Source organism: Euphorbia lathyris, chromosome 2, assembly GCF_963576675.1.
Source record: "Euphorbia lathyris chromosome 2, ddEupLath1.1, whole genome shotgun sequence".
Lineage (NCBI taxonomy): Eukaryota > Viridiplantae > Streptophyta > Magnoliopsida > Malpighiales > Euphorbiaceae > Euphorbia > Euphorbia lathyris.
The window spans coordinates 3,630,068-3,648,232 of NC_088911.1; the positions used below are offsets into that span (position 1 = coordinate 3,630,068).

General features: G+C 30.8%; 4 protein-coding genes across 4 annotated transcripts; all 4 read right to left on the reverse strand.

Moving 5' to 3' along the window:
* Nucleotides 1–5,917: 5,917 nt before the first annotated feature.
* On the reverse strand, nucleotides 5,918–7,223 carry LOC136216614 ((+)-neomenthol dehydrogenase-like). Its single transcript, XM_066003169.1, has 2 exons — nucleotides 7,038–7,223; nucleotides 5,918–6,298 (listed from the first exon to the last, which is right to left on the reverse strand). Exons 1-2 carry the CDS (start codon nucleotides 7,221–7,223, stop codon nucleotides 5,918–5,920), a joined length of 567 nt encoding a protein of 188 aa, XP_065859241.1.
* Nucleotides 7,224–9,078: 1,855 nt separating this feature from the next.
* On the reverse strand, nucleotides 9,079–10,384 carry LOC136216615 ((+)-neomenthol dehydrogenase-like). Its single transcript, XM_066003170.1, has 2 exons — nucleotides 10,199–10,384; nucleotides 9,079–9,459 (listed from the first exon to the last, which is right to left on the reverse strand). Exons 1-2 carry the CDS (start codon nucleotides 10,382–10,384, stop codon nucleotides 9,079–9,081), a joined length of 567 nt encoding a protein of 188 aa, XP_065859242.1.
* Nucleotides 10,385–12,239: 1,855 nt separating this feature from the next.
* On the reverse strand, nucleotides 12,240–13,545 carry LOC136216616 ((+)-neomenthol dehydrogenase-like). The gene is made up of 2 exons (XM_066003171.1): nucleotides 13,360–13,545; nucleotides 12,240–12,620 (listed from the first exon to the last, which is right to left on the reverse strand). Exons 1-2 carry the CDS (start codon nucleotides 13,543–13,545, stop codon nucleotides 12,240–12,242), a joined length of 567 nt encoding a protein of 188 aa, XP_065859243.1.
* A 1,855-nt stretch (nucleotides 13,546–15,400) lies between these two features.
* Nucleotides 15,401–16,706, reverse strand: LOC136216617 ((+)-neomenthol dehydrogenase-like). Its single transcript, XM_066003172.1, has 2 exons — nucleotides 16,521–16,706; nucleotides 15,401–15,781 (listed from the first exon to the last, which is right to left on the reverse strand). Exons 1-2 carry the CDS (start codon nucleotides 16,704–16,706, stop codon nucleotides 15,401–15,403), a joined length of 567 nt encoding a protein of 188 aa, XP_065859244.1.
* Between the last annotated feature and the right edge of the window lie 1,459 nt (nucleotides 16,707–18,165).

The following is an 18,165-nucleotide window of genomic DNA, read 5'->3' on the forward strand; positions in this document are numbered from 1 at the left end:
TACTTCCAACAAGGATCGGTTCCTTTTGTAGCTTCAAATGTATTAGAATTACTAGTACTCATATCAAAATCTTGCAAGATTTGGGCAATAACACTTAGAATTAATAACTAATAATAAACTTCCATAAACTTAACAAAACTAATAATAAACTTGCACAACACAACAACTAATAATAAACTTGTACAAACTTCGTAAACTTTCATAAAAATTTCGGCAGCATAACACTTGGAATAAACAAAGTCACAAAAATTTGGGCAACATAACAGTTATAACCGAGAAGAGTAAGAGAGGAAGAAAAGATGGAATAAGAAATAGAAGTTAGAACAGAGAAGAGAGAGCCAGAGACAGAGACGTACATACCTGTTAGATACGAAGAGAAGAGGAACGTTGTTCTGTTGTGATCAGCGGTGCTATTGGAGGAGATGAAGTCTTCGAAGTGGACGTGCGATGGAGGAGAAATCTCCTAAGTGGACGTTCGATGGAGGAGATGAAGTCTTCGAAGTGGACAGAAGAAGCCTTTCTATCTTGAACTGTCGGTTTCTGTCCTCTAATTTCTAACCTAAATTTGACATATCTTCTTTTATAGCAGGTAAACTAGAATTTTTCGCCTGAGTATCAAAGGTGACCGCCTCTCGCCTGCAGCAGAAAGGCGGTCGCCTTTGGAATTTTGCCCGCCTTCCATTATAGAAGGCGGAGGCTTGATCGCATGGGCCGCCTCTCGCCTCAGGCGATCGCCTCGGTCGCCTTTCACAACTATGGTGTACATGTGTCTTTGATTTGGTGTAAAATACGAGATACTTTTTATAAAAAAAATAAAAAAATAATATTTTCACGTGTATACCCGTATCTTTATTTTGCTATTCATGAGTGATAATATAAACCGTGAGTGGAGTAAAGATAAAAGATTTATTAGTGCGTAGAGTACTTCGATAATAATGACCTAGTATTGATTTAACTTTCAAATGTTAAGAGTAATTGATCAAACTGGTAAGTGTATGATTTATAACTTTAGAAGTAAAATTAATCTTAACTCCCAATATTATAGGTAATTTTGTACTTTATCCTTAAAATATAGTCTTAAAGCATTATTTGGTTTCTAACCTATCTAAAATTTTATCATTTGGCCATTAACTTTTTATTTGATTTAATGTATATATACACACCTAAACTTGGCAAGTTTTGCCTAATGGCACCTTGAAAATAACCTATCACACACCTATAGTTGGCTTTAAAAACCTATCGCACACCCTATAGTTGGTTCATTCGGACCTTCTACACACAAAATCGTCGAGCTTTCGTCTTTGACGGATGAAGTGGCATACCGAACGAACTCACACGCTTTTCTTTTTTCTATAACACACATACCACCTCGTTCATTAAAGACGAAAGATCAACGATTTTGTGTGTAGGAGGTCCGATTGAGCCAACAATAGGTGTGCGATAGGTTTTTAAAGTCAATTATAGATGTGTGATAGGTTATTTTAAAAGTTCAGAATGCCATTATGCGAAACTTGCAAGTTTAGGTGTGTATATATGCATTAAGCCTTTTTATCTTGTTCATTTTACCTATTATCTATTCCAATTTGAATAGGGATTTGACAAAACCATTATCCCTTTGACACTTGTCAGTGTTTTAACATGTGACATGTCATAAAGTTCTTTTGCAACATAATTTTTTTTTTTTTGCGCGAAAATACGTAATTAGCTTAAAAAAGTAAAAAGGGTAGAAAACAAATTTTTAAACAAAAATTTATCAAAGTTCATATATCAAAATATCGATACATGTCAAAGGGATAACGAGTCTATCAAGTTTTCATCCAAATTGGAAGAAATTTCACCAATTAAAATAAGCTAGTAGTTAAATTTGACCAAATAATACATTAGATGTCAAATGATAACTTTTTGGAGCTTTAACTATATATATGGGATATGTTAAAAAATCCATATGGTTTCACTTTCTTACTATATGATCCCTGTGGTATTTTTGGAGCAAAAATAACCATGTAGTTGGTATTATTCGAAATTTTGCTTTGACTTTGTTAAATTTGGCCGATAACGACCTTGAAATGAAAATTTTCAAGAATTAAAATTGTTTATTATCATATTTAATATCCAACCATATTTTTCTATTTTTTTAAAAATAATCATTTTTGGAGATTTATTAATGCGTAGAGTACTCCCTAATAATAACGTGAAATTGATTTAATTTTCAAATGTTAAGGGTAATTGATCAAACTGATAAGCCGTACTATGACGTTAGAAGTAAAATTAATCTGCACTCTCAATATTAAAGGTAATTTTGTACTCTATTCCTAAAATATAGGCTTAAAGTACTATTTGGTCTCTAATCTATCTAAAATTTTGCCATTTGGCCCTTGGCGTTTTATTTGTTACATTTGACCCATTATCTATTCCAATTGATGAAATTCACAATTCGAATAGAGATTTGCCAAAACCGTTATATGGGTTCGAATCACATCCGAGTGGGGTGAGGATTTTTCTTTCTTCTTTAATATAAGCGTATTGTACGCAATTTTTTTTTTATAAAAATGACTGTAATTTTACACCTAACGTCTAAAATTTCAATTTCTCATTCTATTATTAAATCACAAAAAAAATACGAAATCTTTTTTTAGAAACAACGAATATGCAATTGGTGCAGAATATGGAACAAAATGTTTGTGTTGTATAACAACGTCTGAAATTGATCCAATTTGCCAATGTTATTGGAGGGGAATCATAGTACTTATATTTTTCTTCCAAAATTACCCTTTGTCTTTTATTTTATTTATACAAATAAAAAGATATAAAAGTAATTTTATACTCCCTATGTTCCACAATACATGTCTTTTAAGGTTAATGCACACTAATTAAGAAATACAATTAATTTTAAGTAAAAGACTTTGTTACCCTTGCATTAATTGCATCCACTATTAACTTTATCTATTCCCAAAATAAGAAGTCAACTTAATTAAGGGTATATTTAGTAAAAGTAAATTAATTTGCATAAATTGAAACAAAATGACATATATTATGGAACAATAAAAGTTCTATAGATAGACATGTATTGTGGAACGGAGAGAGTATATAATTACATTATTTAACCACCACTTACCCTACCTTCTATCCAAACATAATAAATTATTTCATACACCTCACTTACTTCACCCTACATTACTTTACTTTAATTACATTTCATCCAAACAAGGCCTGAGAGTTTCCAGTCACTAAGGTGGTTACAATCACACTTTTTCTGACTATTGAAGCTGTGAAAGGATGGATTGTACATCAAATTGACACCGGGTAAATTACACCATGGCCACTGAACTTCAATTCTTAGCGGTATGCATTGAACTTTACACTTTTTAAAACCGGTAGCCAGTTAATTTTAACTAACTCATAACGATCTAAAAATGAAAATATTCAAGAATTAAAGTTGTTCAGAATGACATTTACCATAAAACCACATTTTTTTATTTTCCAAAATCATCTTTATTGGAGCTTTCTCTCTCTAAAAATTCACTCTCTCTCTCTTCTAACCAAACAAACCTAAATGACCTCAAAACTAAAATTTTCAAGAATTAAAGTTCCTTAGAATATCATTAACTCTTTGAATTTTTTATTTTGAGGCCGTCAATGGTCGTTTTGAGGCGTTAAGTGGCCACCGGTGTTAAAAAAGTTTAAAGTTTAGTGGTCATACCGTTAAGAATTATAGTTCAGTGACAACAATATTAAAATGAGTAAAGTTCAGTGGCCATGGGTGTAATTTACCCATTTTTAAAAGGGTAAGAAGGAATGAAGTAGGGCTCCAAAAGTTTAGGAAAATGTTTTACTCCCCGTTTGTTTGGGGGAAAATATTGTGTTCTGAAAATTTTTATGCAGGAAAAATATTGTGCAGGAAAATAAAATATTTTCCTGTGTTTGGCAACAATACTGGAAAATATTTTCCGGTGTTTGGTTACAACACTGGAAAATATTTTCCAACCACTAAATATAGATTTTCTATATTTTTTTATTTTCAATTGTATATATAAAATACAAAAAATATGTAGAGACGTGGAAAATTGTGAAAACGTAAAAAATGTAAAAAAACCCACGAAAACAAGAAAATGTAAAAAAAACACGAAACACAAAAAACGTGAAAAGATGTGGAAAACACGAAAACCTGAAAAATATGGAAAACGAAAAAGCGTGAAAAAACACAAAAAAAAACGTAAAAATTTATTAAAAACACAAAAAGTGGAAAAATATGAAAATTACGAAAAGTAAAAAAATATTGAAAACATGGAAAAAAATTGAAAAACACAAAAATGTGAAAAAAATAAATATAAAAACACGAAAACATTTTTTCACATTTTCGGCATTTTTTGTATGTTTTCTCGTGTTATTAATGCTACTACGTTTTTTTTGCATTTTTTCTTCTTTTTTGTGTTTTCACGTTTAGCTTTTCAGTTTTTCGGTTTTTCTCTTTTTCACGTTTTCTTTTTTTCGCGTTTTTTATTTTTCGCATTTTGTTACTTTTTCGTGTTATTCACGTTTTTTCATGTTTTTCGTATTTTTCACGTTTTTGTGTTTTTTACGTTTTCATGTTTTGTTTGCATTTTTCGTCTTTTCATGTTTATCACGTTTTTCACGTATTATCACGTTTTTGTGTTTTAGCATTTTTCGCGTTTTCGTTTTTTTCGTATTTTTTCACGTTTTTGTGTTTTTTTGTATTTTTCATGTTTTTGTATATTTCGTGTTTTGTCTCTTTTTCGTGTTCATGTTTTGTGTTTTTTCAAGTGTTTGCTTTTTTTGCGTTTTTGTATTTTTCACATTTGTTCACCTTTTCATGTTTTTGCGGGTTTTTTTGTCATATTCTCGTGTTTTGTAACGTTTTCAAATTATTTATATTTTTCGTGTTTCATATTTTTATATTTTTTAACGTTTTTCCAATTTTTCTCAGAACGCGTATGTTTTGGGGAAAATGTTTTACCATTTTGAAAAAGGTAAAACATTTTCCCTTATTTCTTCCTTGCTTTTTCATTGACTTGCCACTTATTTTTATTTGACTTATTTTCCTTCTCAAACAAACACTGGAAAATTGGAAAAATATTTTCCTGCAGAATATTTTCCCCCAAACAAACGGGGCCTTAAAAGGGTAAAACATTTTACTCACTTTCTTCATATATATTTTTGCTGCTACTCTAAATTTTTCGTTGCCTTATTTTTCTAATAAAAATAAACAACGAAAAATCAGGAAAATATTTTCCTGTACAATATTTTCTGCAAAACAAATAGTGCCCTAATAATGAAATCAAGTAGATTTACAAATATAATCATGATAAAAAAAAATTCACTTAAAATTGAGTTTAGAAATATCAGAATAGATTATCGTGTTATGATCGAAGAAAGGGAAAGTGGATCTACCTCGAGCTTCCCTACCACATATGAAACATTGTCGATGGTTGGTGAATCATTCAGTTGGAGTAGGGAAACAAATGCTTCGACCATTCTCTTAATGCCACAATAGTTTATATTTTGTTTATCACAAAAGCGTCACTAACATGGGGAGCAATTGACCCGCCTATTAACTTTAGAAATCATTTTGACTCTTAATTCAAAAACTTGCAATATCTTATTCTGTAAATTACTGAAATTACTGAATTAAATTGATTACTGAACTGAACTGAATTTACTGAAACTGAAATAATAATATAATCATTTAAAAATAGCAAAAATTAAAATAAAAAGCTTAAAAAATAATAATGGTTCTAATAATAATAATAATAGTAATAAATAATTATAATTATAATAAGTAATGATAAATTAATGAACTGAACTGAATTAAAATTACTGATACTGAAATTAAGTGACAAGGAACATGACCTAACAATTGTTATCCACCAACTAGGATATAACAGTAATTCAAATGCATTCAGAAATCAACCATTTGTTTTTCTATAAAGAAACAACCAGAAGTTGATTCATCATTAGATAACAATGCTAATCTCACAACATTTTCTGCTCCTTGAGCTGCAGTCAAGTAGCCAAGATTGGTGGTAATATCAGTCTTGCAAAATCCAGGGCAAACACAATTTACAAGGAAACTTGGGTACTTCTTTGCTAGAATTCTTGTGTAGGCATTCGTTGCAGCTTTTGCAATAATATAGGCTGAGATATGAATTGGCCATCTTTTAGTCTCTAGAAAACCATCCTTAAAATCTTTCAGAAATTGATTCACAACTTCATCCACTCTTTCTTCAGTCAAGTTATTATCATCACTCAACAATCCTTTTGCCCATTGGTTTGGTATATTCTACACGAACAAGAAAAATAAGATTGAATATGAAATATATCAAAGAACTAATCGATTGAAACGATGGTTTCACCTGGTCAGTGACTGGCCTAGTGAATTTGGCCAGTAACCATTAGATCCATGCTTATTAAATCTAAGCCTTACGATGATTTTAATCTTTACTATAAGATTCTAATGAACCTGGATCTAACGGTGACTGATCAAATTTACTTGGTCAGTCACTGACCCGGTGAAAATTACTGTCAATTGAAAAATTTGAACTGAAAAATAAGATTTAATAATAGATTTTATAAGTTCCATTAATAAATGAAGGTACTAGCTAGTATTTAAAAACTCGACTATTTAGATCATGTTTGTTCAACTGCTAATTTACTATTTACATAGCTAATAAATGTTAGTTGATTTTCCTTCTAAACTAACTATAAATAGTTGTTTCACAATCCTAAGTCCTAAACAAACATTTTATGTAAATGTCTTGAGTAAATATTAAAAAATAAGCTACAAAGGAGAACTAAATGGCGAACTAGGACCTGTTTGGTTCGTCTACGTTTTTGTTTATTATTTCAGCTACAAAAAAAAAGTGAATTAACAAACGATTAGTTTAAGAAACTTTAATACCATGTCAAACTTAAAAAAAAAAAGCTAATAAGTGAAACCAAATAATAGCTCTTATGCATTACTATTCCTGACAAAAAGGAAGACAACTTTACCAGAAAAAGACAGTTGTATATATATGTACCTTTAATAATCCTGCGGTAGAAGAAATATTTACAATTCGTGCTGAATCAGATAATCGCAGATAAGGAGCAAGTGCTTCAAGCATTCCTTTTGCACCATAGTAGTTTGTTTTCAGACACTTCTCTGCTGACTCCAAATTTTGAGTAAAAGTTTCGTGCCACTTAACTTGATTTCCATTTGGCTGCATCATCACAATATTTAATTCTATGTATCTTTAATTGTTGGAAAGTAATTTTTTATATATGTGATGTGGTTATAGAAAAATTTTATAAAAACTTTATTTTAAACGGCAAAAACTACAATTTCAAATGTAGATAACGGGGTAACACTTTTTTTTAATTGAATTAGATGTTCACAGTTAATTCATTTCTTAAACAAATAACTTAATGTAACTGAAGATAAATTATTAAAGGTTTGATGTGTTGAAATAAAAGATCAGAGATTCAGTCAATCAATATCACAATGATCGAAGGTTTGATCATGATGTTTTTAACACAAAAAAAATAGATTTAAATATATTCGGTTCAACTTTACTTGTAGATAAATAACTATCAGCAACACGTGTGTAAGGGAACCTACACTTGGTTGCTTTATGAAAGTTGATCAAGCCTTGTTTGTTCTTGTTAGTTGTCTGTTTGTTCAAACTTCTGTGATACACTATGTCAACAGTAGATTGATTAAAAAAGGTAGATCGTTTATGCTTTTTGAACCATTTAATTATCATTGTCGAATAACGACGTAATAAGTTTCTTTAGGAAAAATAGTTTATAAAATTTTAAATATTCCGCTGCATAACCTATTTCCTAACAGGACAGCCACACGATGTGTTGTTCAACGAGAAGCTACAAAAGAGGAAGAAGAGAAACTCACACGGTGTGTAAAATAGCTCACACGACATATGGGATGGCAAGATTGGCTCCTCTTTCTTTCTCGTTAATTCACACAACATGCGGTTTATCCAATACATTTTGTGGCTCGTCCGGATTTCAACCCACACGACGTATCAAACACACCACGTGCTGTGTGAGGTGACTTATTCACCCAGTTCTGCCAAATCTATCATTTCTGCATTGTGTTACTGTTTTTCCACTATCTAATTACTGTCTTGTCATTTAGCATAATTATTAGCTTGCCATTAGTCTATTTTATAATCATTCTACCTTAATGCCTTTAAGTTATGTTTCAGGTGCACTTAGGGATATCATGTCTTTTGTATTCAAGGTTGTGAAGGTATAAAAGTTTCAGGTACATTTTACTCACTTTCTTCATATATATTTCTGTTGCTAACCTAAATTTTTCGCTGCCTTATTTTTCTAATGAAATAAACACCGAAAAATCAGGAAAATATTTTCCTGCACAATATTTTCCGGAAAACAAATGGTGCCCTAATAATGAAAAATCTACAAATAATACCTATCTAATAATACAAGTAGATTTACAAATATAACCATGATAAAGATTCACTGAAAAATGAGTTTAGGAATGTCAAAATAGATTATCGTGTTATGACCGAAGAAAGGGAAAGTGGATCTACCTCGAGCTTCCCTACCACATATGAAACATTGTCGATCGTTGGTGAATCATTCAGTTGGAGTAGGGAAACAAATGCTTCGACCATTCTCTTAATGCCACAATAGTTTATATTTTGTTTATCACAAAAGCGTCACTAACATGGGGAGCAATTGACCCGCCTATTAACTTTAGAAATCATTTTGACTCTTAATTCAAAAACTTGCAATATCTTATTCTGTAAATTACTGAAATTACTGAATTGAATTGATTACTGAACTGAACTGAATTTACTGAAACTGAAATAATAATATAATCATTTAAAAATAGCAAAAATTAAAATAAAAAGCTTAAAAAATAATAATGGTTCTAATAATAATAATAATAGTAATAAATAATTATAATTATAATAAGTAATGATAAATTAATGAACTGAACTGAATTAAAATTACTGATACTGAAATTAAGTGACAAGGAACATGACCTAACAATTGTTATCCACCAACTAGGATATAACAGTAATTCAAATGCATTCAGAAATCAACCATTTGTTTTTCTATAAAGAAACAACCAGAAGTTGATTCATCATTAGATAACAATGCTAATCTCACAACATTTTCTGCTCCTTGAGCTGCAGTCAAGTAGCCAAGATTGGTGGTAATATCAGTCTTGCAAAATCCAGGGCAAACACAATTTACAAGGAAACTTGGGTACTTCTTTGCTAGAATTCTTGTGTAGGCATTCGTTGCAGCTTTTGCAATAATATAGGCTGAGATATGAATTGGCCATCTTTTAGTCTCTAGAAAACCATCCTTAAAATCTTTCAGAAATTGATTCACAACTTCATCCACTCTTTCTTCAGTCAAGTTATTATCATCACTCAACAATCCTTTTGCCCATTGGTTTGGTATATTCTACACGAACAAGAAAAATAAGATTGAATATGAAATATATCAAAGAACTAATCGATTGAAACGATGGTTTCACCTGGTCAGTGACTGGCCTAGTGAATTTGGCCAGTAACCATTAGATCCATGCTTATTAAATCTAAGCCTTACGATGATTTTAATCTTTACTATAAGATTCTAATGAACCTGGATCTAACGGTGACTGATCAAATTTACTTGGTCAGTCACTGACCCGGTGAAAATTACTGTCAATTGAAAAATTTGAACTGAAAAATAAGATTTAATAATAGATTTTATAAGTTCCATTAATAAATGAAGGTACTAGCTAGTATTTAAAAACTCGACTATTTAGATCATGTTTGTTCAACTGCTAATTTACTATTTACATAGCTAATAAATGTTAGTTGATTTTCCTTCTAAACTAACTATAAATAGTTGTTTCACAATCCTAAGTCCTAAACAAACATTTTATGTAAATGTCTTGAGTAAATATTAAAAAATAAGCTACAAAGGAGAACTAAATGGCGAACTAGGACCTGTTTGGTTCGTCTACGTTTTTGTTTATTATTTCAGCTACAAAAAAAAAGTGAATTAACAAACGATTAGTTTAAGAAACTTTAATACCATGTCAAACTTAAAAAAAAAAAGCTAATAAGTGAAACCAAATAATAGCTCTTATGCATTACTATTCCTGACAAAAAGGAAGACAACTTTACCAGAAAAAGACAGTTGTATATATATGTACCTTTAATAATCCTGCGGTAGAAGAAATATTTACAATTCGTGCTGAATCAGATAATCGCAGATAAGGAGCAAGTGCTTCAAGCATTCCTTTTGCACCATAGTAGTTTGTTTTCAGACACTTCTCTGCTGACTCCAAATTTTGAGTAAAAGTTTCGTGCCACTTAACTTGATTTCCATTTGGCTGCATCATCACAATATTTAATTCTATGTATCTTTAATTGTTGGAAAGTAATTTTTTATATATGTGATGTGGTTATAGAAAAATTTTATAAAAACTTTATTTTAAACGGCAAAAACTACAATTTCAAATGTAGATAACGGGGTAACACTTTTTTTTAATTGAATTAGATGTTCACAGTTAATTCATTTCTTAAACAAATAACTTAATGTAACTGAAGATAAATTATTAAAGGTTTGATGTGTTGAAATAAAAGATCAGAGATTCAGTCAATCAATATCACAATGATCGAAGGTTTGATCATGATGTTTTTAACACAAAAAAAATAGATTTAAATATATTCGGTTCAACTTTACTTGTAGATAAATAACTATCAGCAACACGTGTGTAAGGGAACCTACACTTGGTTGCTTTATGAAAGTTGATCAAGCCTTGTTTGTTCTTGTTAGTTGTCTGTTTGTTCAAACTTCTGTGATACACTATGTCAACAGTAGATTGATTAAAAAAGGTAGATCGTTTATGCTTTTTGAACCATTTAATTATCATTGTCGAATAACGACGTAATAAGTTTCTTTAGGAAAAATAGTTTATAAAATTTTAAATATTCCGCTGCATAACCTATTTCCTAACAGGACAGCCACACGATGTGTTGTTCAACGAGAAGCTACAAAAGAGGAAGAAGAGAAACTCACACGGTGTGTAAAATAGCTCACACGACATATGGGATGGCAAGATTGGCTCCTCTTTCTTTCTCGTTAATTCACACAACATGCGGTTTATCCAATACATTTTGTGGCTCGTCCGGATTTCAACCCACACGACGTATCAAACACACCACGTGCTGTGTGAGGTGACTTATTCACCCAGTTCTGCCAAATCTATCATTTCTGCATTGTGTTACTGTTTTTCCACTATCTAATTACTGTCTTGTCATTTAGCATAATTATTAGCTTGCCATTAGTCTATTTTATAATCATTCTACCTTAATGCCTTTAAGTTATGTTTCAGGTGCACTTAGGGATATCATGTCTTTTGTATTCAAGGTTGTGAAGGTATAAAAGTTTCAGGTACATTTTACTCACTTTCTTCATATATATTTCTGTTGCTAACCTAAATTTTTCGCTGCCTTATTTTTCTAATGAAATAAACACCGAAAAATCAGGAAAATATTTTCCTGCACAATATTTTCCGGAAAACAAATGGTGCCCTAATAATGAAAAATCTACAAATAATACCTATCTAATAATACAAGTAGATTTACAAATATAACCATGATAAAGATTCACTGAAAAATGAGTTTAGGAATGTCAAAATAGATTATCGTGTTATGACCGAAGAAAGGGAAAGTGGATCTACCTCGAGCTTCCCTACCACATATGAAACATTGTCGATCGTTGGTGAATCATTCAGTTGGAGTAGGGAAACAAATGCTTCGACCATTCTCTTAATGCCACAATAGTTTATATTTTGTTTATCACAAAAGCGTCACTAACATGGGGAGCAATTGACCCGCCTATTAACTTTAGAAATCATTTTGACTCTTAATTCAAAAACTTGCAATATCTTATTCTGTAAATTACTGAAATTACTGAATTGAATTGATTACTGAACTGAACTGAATTTACTGAAACTGAAATAATAATATAATCATTTAAAAATAGCAAAAATTAAAATAAAAAGCTTAAAAAATAATAATGGTTCTAATAATAATAATAATAGTAATAAATAATTATAATTATAATAAGTAATGATAAATTAATGAACTGAACTGAATTAAAATTACTGATACTGAAATTAAGTGACAAGGAACATGACCTAACAATTGTTATCCACCAACTAGGATATAACAGTAATTCAAATGCATTCAGAAATCAACCATTTGTTTTTCTATAAAGAAACAACCAGAAGTTGATTCATCATTAGATAACAATGCTAATCTCACAACATTTTCTGCTCCTTGAGCTGCAGTCAAGTAGCCAAGATTGGTGGTAATATCAGTCTTGCAAAATCCAGGGCAAACACAATTTACAAGGAAACTTGGGTACTTCTTTGCTAGAATTCTTGTGTAGGCATTCGTTGCAGCTTTTGCAATAATATAGGCTGAGATATGAATTGGCCATCTTTTAGTCTCTAGAAAACCATCCTTAAAATCTTTCAGAAATTGATTCACAACTTCATCCACTCTTTCTTCAGTCAAGTTATTATCATCACTCAACAATCCTTTTGCCCATTGGTTTGGTATATTCTACACGAACAAGAAAAATAAGATTGAATATGAAATATATCAAAGAACTAATCGATTGAAACGATGGTTTCACCTGGTCAGTGACTGGCCTAGTGAATTTGGCCAGTAACCATTAGATCCATGCTTATTAAATCTAAGCCTTACGATGATTTTAATCTTTACTATAAGATTCTAATGAACCTGGATCTAACGGTGACTGATCAAATTTACTTGGTCAGTCACTGACCCGGTGAAAATTACTGTCAATTGAAAAATTTGAACTGAAAAATAAGATTTAATAATAGATTTTATAAGTTCCATTAATAAATGAAGGTACTAGCTAGTATTTAAAAACTCGACTATTTAGATCATGTTTGTTCAACTGCTAATTTACTATTTACATAGCTAATAAATGTTAGTTGATTTTCCTTCTAAACTAACTATAAATAGTTGTTTCACAATCCTAAGTCCTAAACAAACATTTTATGTAAATGTCTTGAGTAAATATTAAAAAATAAGCTACAAAGGAGAACTAAATGGCGAACTAGGACCTGTTTGGTTCGTCTACGTTTTTGTTTATTATTTCAGCTACAAAAAAAAAGTGAATTAACAAACGATTAGTTTAAGAAACTTTAATACCATGTCAAACTTAAAAAAAAAAAGCTAATAAGTGAAACCAAATAATAGCTCTTATGCATTACTATTCCTGACAAAAAGGAAGACAACTTTACCAGAAAAAGACAGTTGTATATATATGTACCTTTAATAATCCTGCGGTAGAAGAAATATTTACAATTCGTGCTGAATCAGATAATCGCAGATAAGGAGCAAGTGCTTCAAGCATTCCTTTTGCACCATAGTAGTTTGTTTTCAGACACTTCTCTGCTGACTCCAAATTTTGAGTAAAAGTTTCGTGCCACTTAACTTGATTTCCATTTGGCTGCATCATCACAATATTTAATTCTATGTATCTTTAATTGTTGGAAAGTAATTTTTTATATATGTGATGTGGTTATAGAAAAATTTTATAAAAACTTTATTTTAAACGGCAAAAACTACAATTTCAAATGTAGATAACGGGGTAACACTTTTTTTTAATTGAATTAGATGTTCACAGTTAATTCATTTCTTAAACAAATAACTTAATGTAACTGAAGATAAATTATTAAAGGTTTGATGTGTTGAAATAAAAGATCAGAGATTCAGTCAATCAATATCACAATGATCGAAGGTTTGATCATGATGTTTTTAACACAAAAAAAATAGATTTAAATATATTCGGTTCAACTTTACTTGTAGATAAATAACTATCAGCAACACGTGTGTAAGGGAACCTACACTTGGTTGCTTTATGAAAGTTGATCAAGCCTTGTTTGTTCTTGTTAGTTGTCTGTTTGTTCAAACTTCTGTGATACACTATGTCAACAGTAGATTGATTAAAAAAGGTAGATCGTTTATGCTTTTTGAACCATTTAATTATCATTGTCGAATAACGACGTAATAAGTTTCTTTAGGAAAAATAGTTTATAAAATTTTAAATATTCCGCTGCATAACCTATTTCCTAACAGGACAGCCACACGATGTGTTGTTCAACGAGAAGCTACAAAAGAGGAAGAAGAGAAACTCACACGGTGTGTAAAATAGCTCACACGACATATGGGATGGCAAGATTGGCTCCTCTTTCTTTCTCGTTAATTCACACAACATGCGGTTTATCCAATACATTTTGTGGCTCGTCCGGATTTCAACCCACACGACGTATCAAACACACCACGTGCTGTGTGAGGTGACTTATTCACCCAGTTCTGCCAAATCTATCATTTCTGCATTGTGTTACTGTTTTTCCACTATCTAATTACTGTCTTGTCATTTAGCATAATTATTAGCTTGCCATTAGTCTATTTTATAATCATTCTACCTTAATGCCTTTAAGTTATGTTTCAGGTGCACTTAGGGATATCATGTCTTTTGTATTCAAGGTTGTGAAGGTATAAAAGTTTCAGGTACATTTTACTCACTTTCTTCATATATATTTCTGTTGCTAACCTAAATTTTTCGCTGCCTTATTTTTCTAATGAAATAAACACCGAAAAATCAGGAAAATATTTTCCTGCACAATATTTTCCGGAAAACAAATGGTGCCCTAATAATGAAAAATCTACAAATAATACCTATCTAATAATACAAGTAGATTTACAAATATAACCATGATAAAGATTCACTGAAAAATGAGTTTAGGAATGTCAAAATAGATTATCGTGTTATGACCGAAGAAAGGGAAAGTGGATCTACCTCGAGCTTCCCTACCACATATGAAACATTGTCGATGGTTGGTGAATCATTCAGTTGGAGTAGGGAAACAAATGCTTCGACCATTCTCTTAATGCCACAATAGTTTATATTTTGTTTATCACAAAAGCGTCACTAACATGGGGAGCAATTGACCCGCCTATTAACTTTAGAAATCATTTTGACTCTTAATTCAAAAACTTGCAATATCTTATTCTGTAAATTACTGAAATTACTGAATTGAATTGATTACTGAACTGAACTGAATTTACTGAAACTGAAATAATAATATAATCATTTAAAAATAGCAAAAATTAAAATAAAAAGCTTAAAAAATAATAATGGTTCTAATAATAATAATAATAGTAATAAATAATTATAATTATAATAAGTAATGATAAATTAATGAACTGAACTGAATTAAAATTACTGATACTGAAATTAAGTGACAAGGAACATGACCTAACAATTGTTATCCACCAACTAGGATATAACAGTAATTCAAATGCATTCAGAAATCAACCATTTGTTTTTCTATAAAGAAACAACCAGAAGTTGATTCATCATTAGATAACAATGCTAATCTCACAACATTTTCTGCTCCTTGAGCTGCAGTCAAGTAGCCAAGATTGGTGGTAATATCAGTCTTGCAAAATCCAGGGCAAACACAATTTACAAGGAAACTTGGGTACTTCTTTGCTAGAATTCTTGTGTAGGCATTCGTTGCAGCTTTTGCAATAATATAGGCTGAGATATGAATTGGCCATCTTTTAGTCTCTAGAAAACCATCCTTAAAATCTTTCAGAAATTGATTCACAACTTCATCCACTCTTTCTTCAGTCAAGTTATTATCATCACTCAACAATCCTTTTGCCCATTGGTTTGGTATATTCTACACGAACAAGAAAAATAAGATTGAATATGAAATATATCAAAGAACTAATCGATTGAAACGATGGTTTCACCTGGTCAGTGACTGGCCTAGTGAATTTGGCCAGTAACCATTAGATCCATGCTTATTAAATCTAAGCCTTACGATGATTTTAATCTTTACTATAAGATTCTAATGAACCTGGATCTAACGGTGACTGATCAAATTTACTTGGTCAGTCACTGACCCGGTGAAAATTACTGTCAATTGAAAAATTTGAACTGAAAAATAAGATTTAATAATAGATTTTATAAGTTCCATTAATAAATGAAGGTACTAGCTAGTATTTAAAAACTCGACTATTTAGATCATGTTTGTTCAACTGCTAATTTACTATTTGCATAGCTAATAAATGTTAGTTGATTTTCCTTCTAAACTAACTATAAATAGTTGTTTCACAATCCTAAGTCCTAAACAAACATTTTATGTAAATGTCTTGAGTAAATATTAAAAAATAAGCTACAAAGGAGAACTAAATGGCGAACTAGGACCTGTTTGGTTCGTCTACGTTTTTGTTTATTATTTCAGCTACAAAAAAAAAGTGAATTAACAAACGATTAGTTTAAGAAACTTTAATACCATGTCAAACTTAAAAAAAAAAAGCTAATAAGTGAAACCAAATAATAGCTCTTATGCATTACTATTCCTGACAAAAAGGAAGACAACTTTACCAGAAAAAGACAGTTGTATATATATGTACCTTTAATAATCCTGCGGTAGAAGAAATATTTACAATTCGTGCTGAATCAGATAATCGCAGATAAGGAGCAAGTGCTTCAAGCATTCCTTTTGCACCATAGTAGTTTGTTTTCAGACACTTCTCTGCTGACTCCAAATTTTGAGTAAAAGTTTCGTGCCACTTAACTTGATTTCCATTTGGCTGCATCATCACAATATTTAATTCTATGTATCTTTAATTGTTGGAAAGTAATTTTTTATATATGTGATGTGGTTATAGAAAAATTTTATAAAAACTTTATTTTAAACGGCAAAAACTACAATTTCAAATGTAGATAACGGGGTAACACTTTTTTTTAATTGAATTAGATGTTCACAGTTAATTCATTTCTTAAACAAATAACTTAATGTAACTGAAGATAAATTATTAAAGGTTTGATGTGTTGAAATAAAAGATCAGAGATTCAGTCAATCAATATCACAATGATCGAAGGTTTGATCATGATGTTTTTAACACAAAAAAAATAGATTTAAATATATTCGGTTCAACTTTACTTGTAGATAAATAACTATCAGCAACACGTGTGTAAGGGAACCTACACTTGGTTGCTTTATGAAAGTTGATCAAGCCTTGTTTGTTCTTGTTAGTTGTCTGTTTGTTCAAACTTCTGTGATACACTATGTCAACAGTAGATTGATTAAAAAAGGTAGATCGTTTATGCTTTTTGAACCATTTAATTATCATTGTCGAATAACGACGTAATAAGTTTCTTTAGGAAAAATAGTTTATAAAATTTTAAATATTCCGCTGCATAACCTATTTCCTAACAGGACAGCCACACGATGTGTTGTTCAACGAGAAGCTACAAAAGAGGAAGAAGAGAAACTCACACGGTGTGTAAAATAGCTCACACGACATATGGGATGGCAAGATTGGCTCCTCTTTCTTTCTCGTTAATTCACACAACATGCGGTTTATCCAATACATTTTGTGGCTCGTCCGGATTTCAACCCACACGACGTATCAAACACACCACGTGCTGTGTGAGGTGACTTATTCACCCAGTTCTGCCAAATCTATCATTTCTGCATTGTGTTACTGTTTTTCCACTATCTAATTACTGTCTTGTCATTTAGCATAATTATTAGCTTGCCATTAGTCTATTTTATAATCATTCTACCTTAATGCCTTTAAGTTATGTTTCAGGTGCACTTAGGGATATCATGTCTTTTGTATTCAAGGTTGTGAAGGTATAAAAGTTTCAGGTACATTTTACTCACTTTCTTCATATATATTTCTGTTGCTAACCTAAATTTTTCGCTGCCTTATTTTTCTAATGAAATAAACACCGAAAAATCAGGAAAATATTTTCCTGCACAATATTTTCCGGAAAACAAATGGTGCCCTAATAATGAAAAATCTACAAATAATACCTATCTAATAATACAAGTAGATTTACAAATATAACCATGATAAAGATTCACTGAAAAATGAGTTTAGGAATGTCAAAATAGATTATCGTGTTATGACCGAAGAAAGGGAAAGTGGATCTACCTCGAGCTTCCCTACCACATATGAAACATTGTCGATGGTTGGTGAATCATTCAGTTGGAGTAGGGAAACAAATGCTTCGACCATTCTCTTAATGCCACAATAGTTTATATTT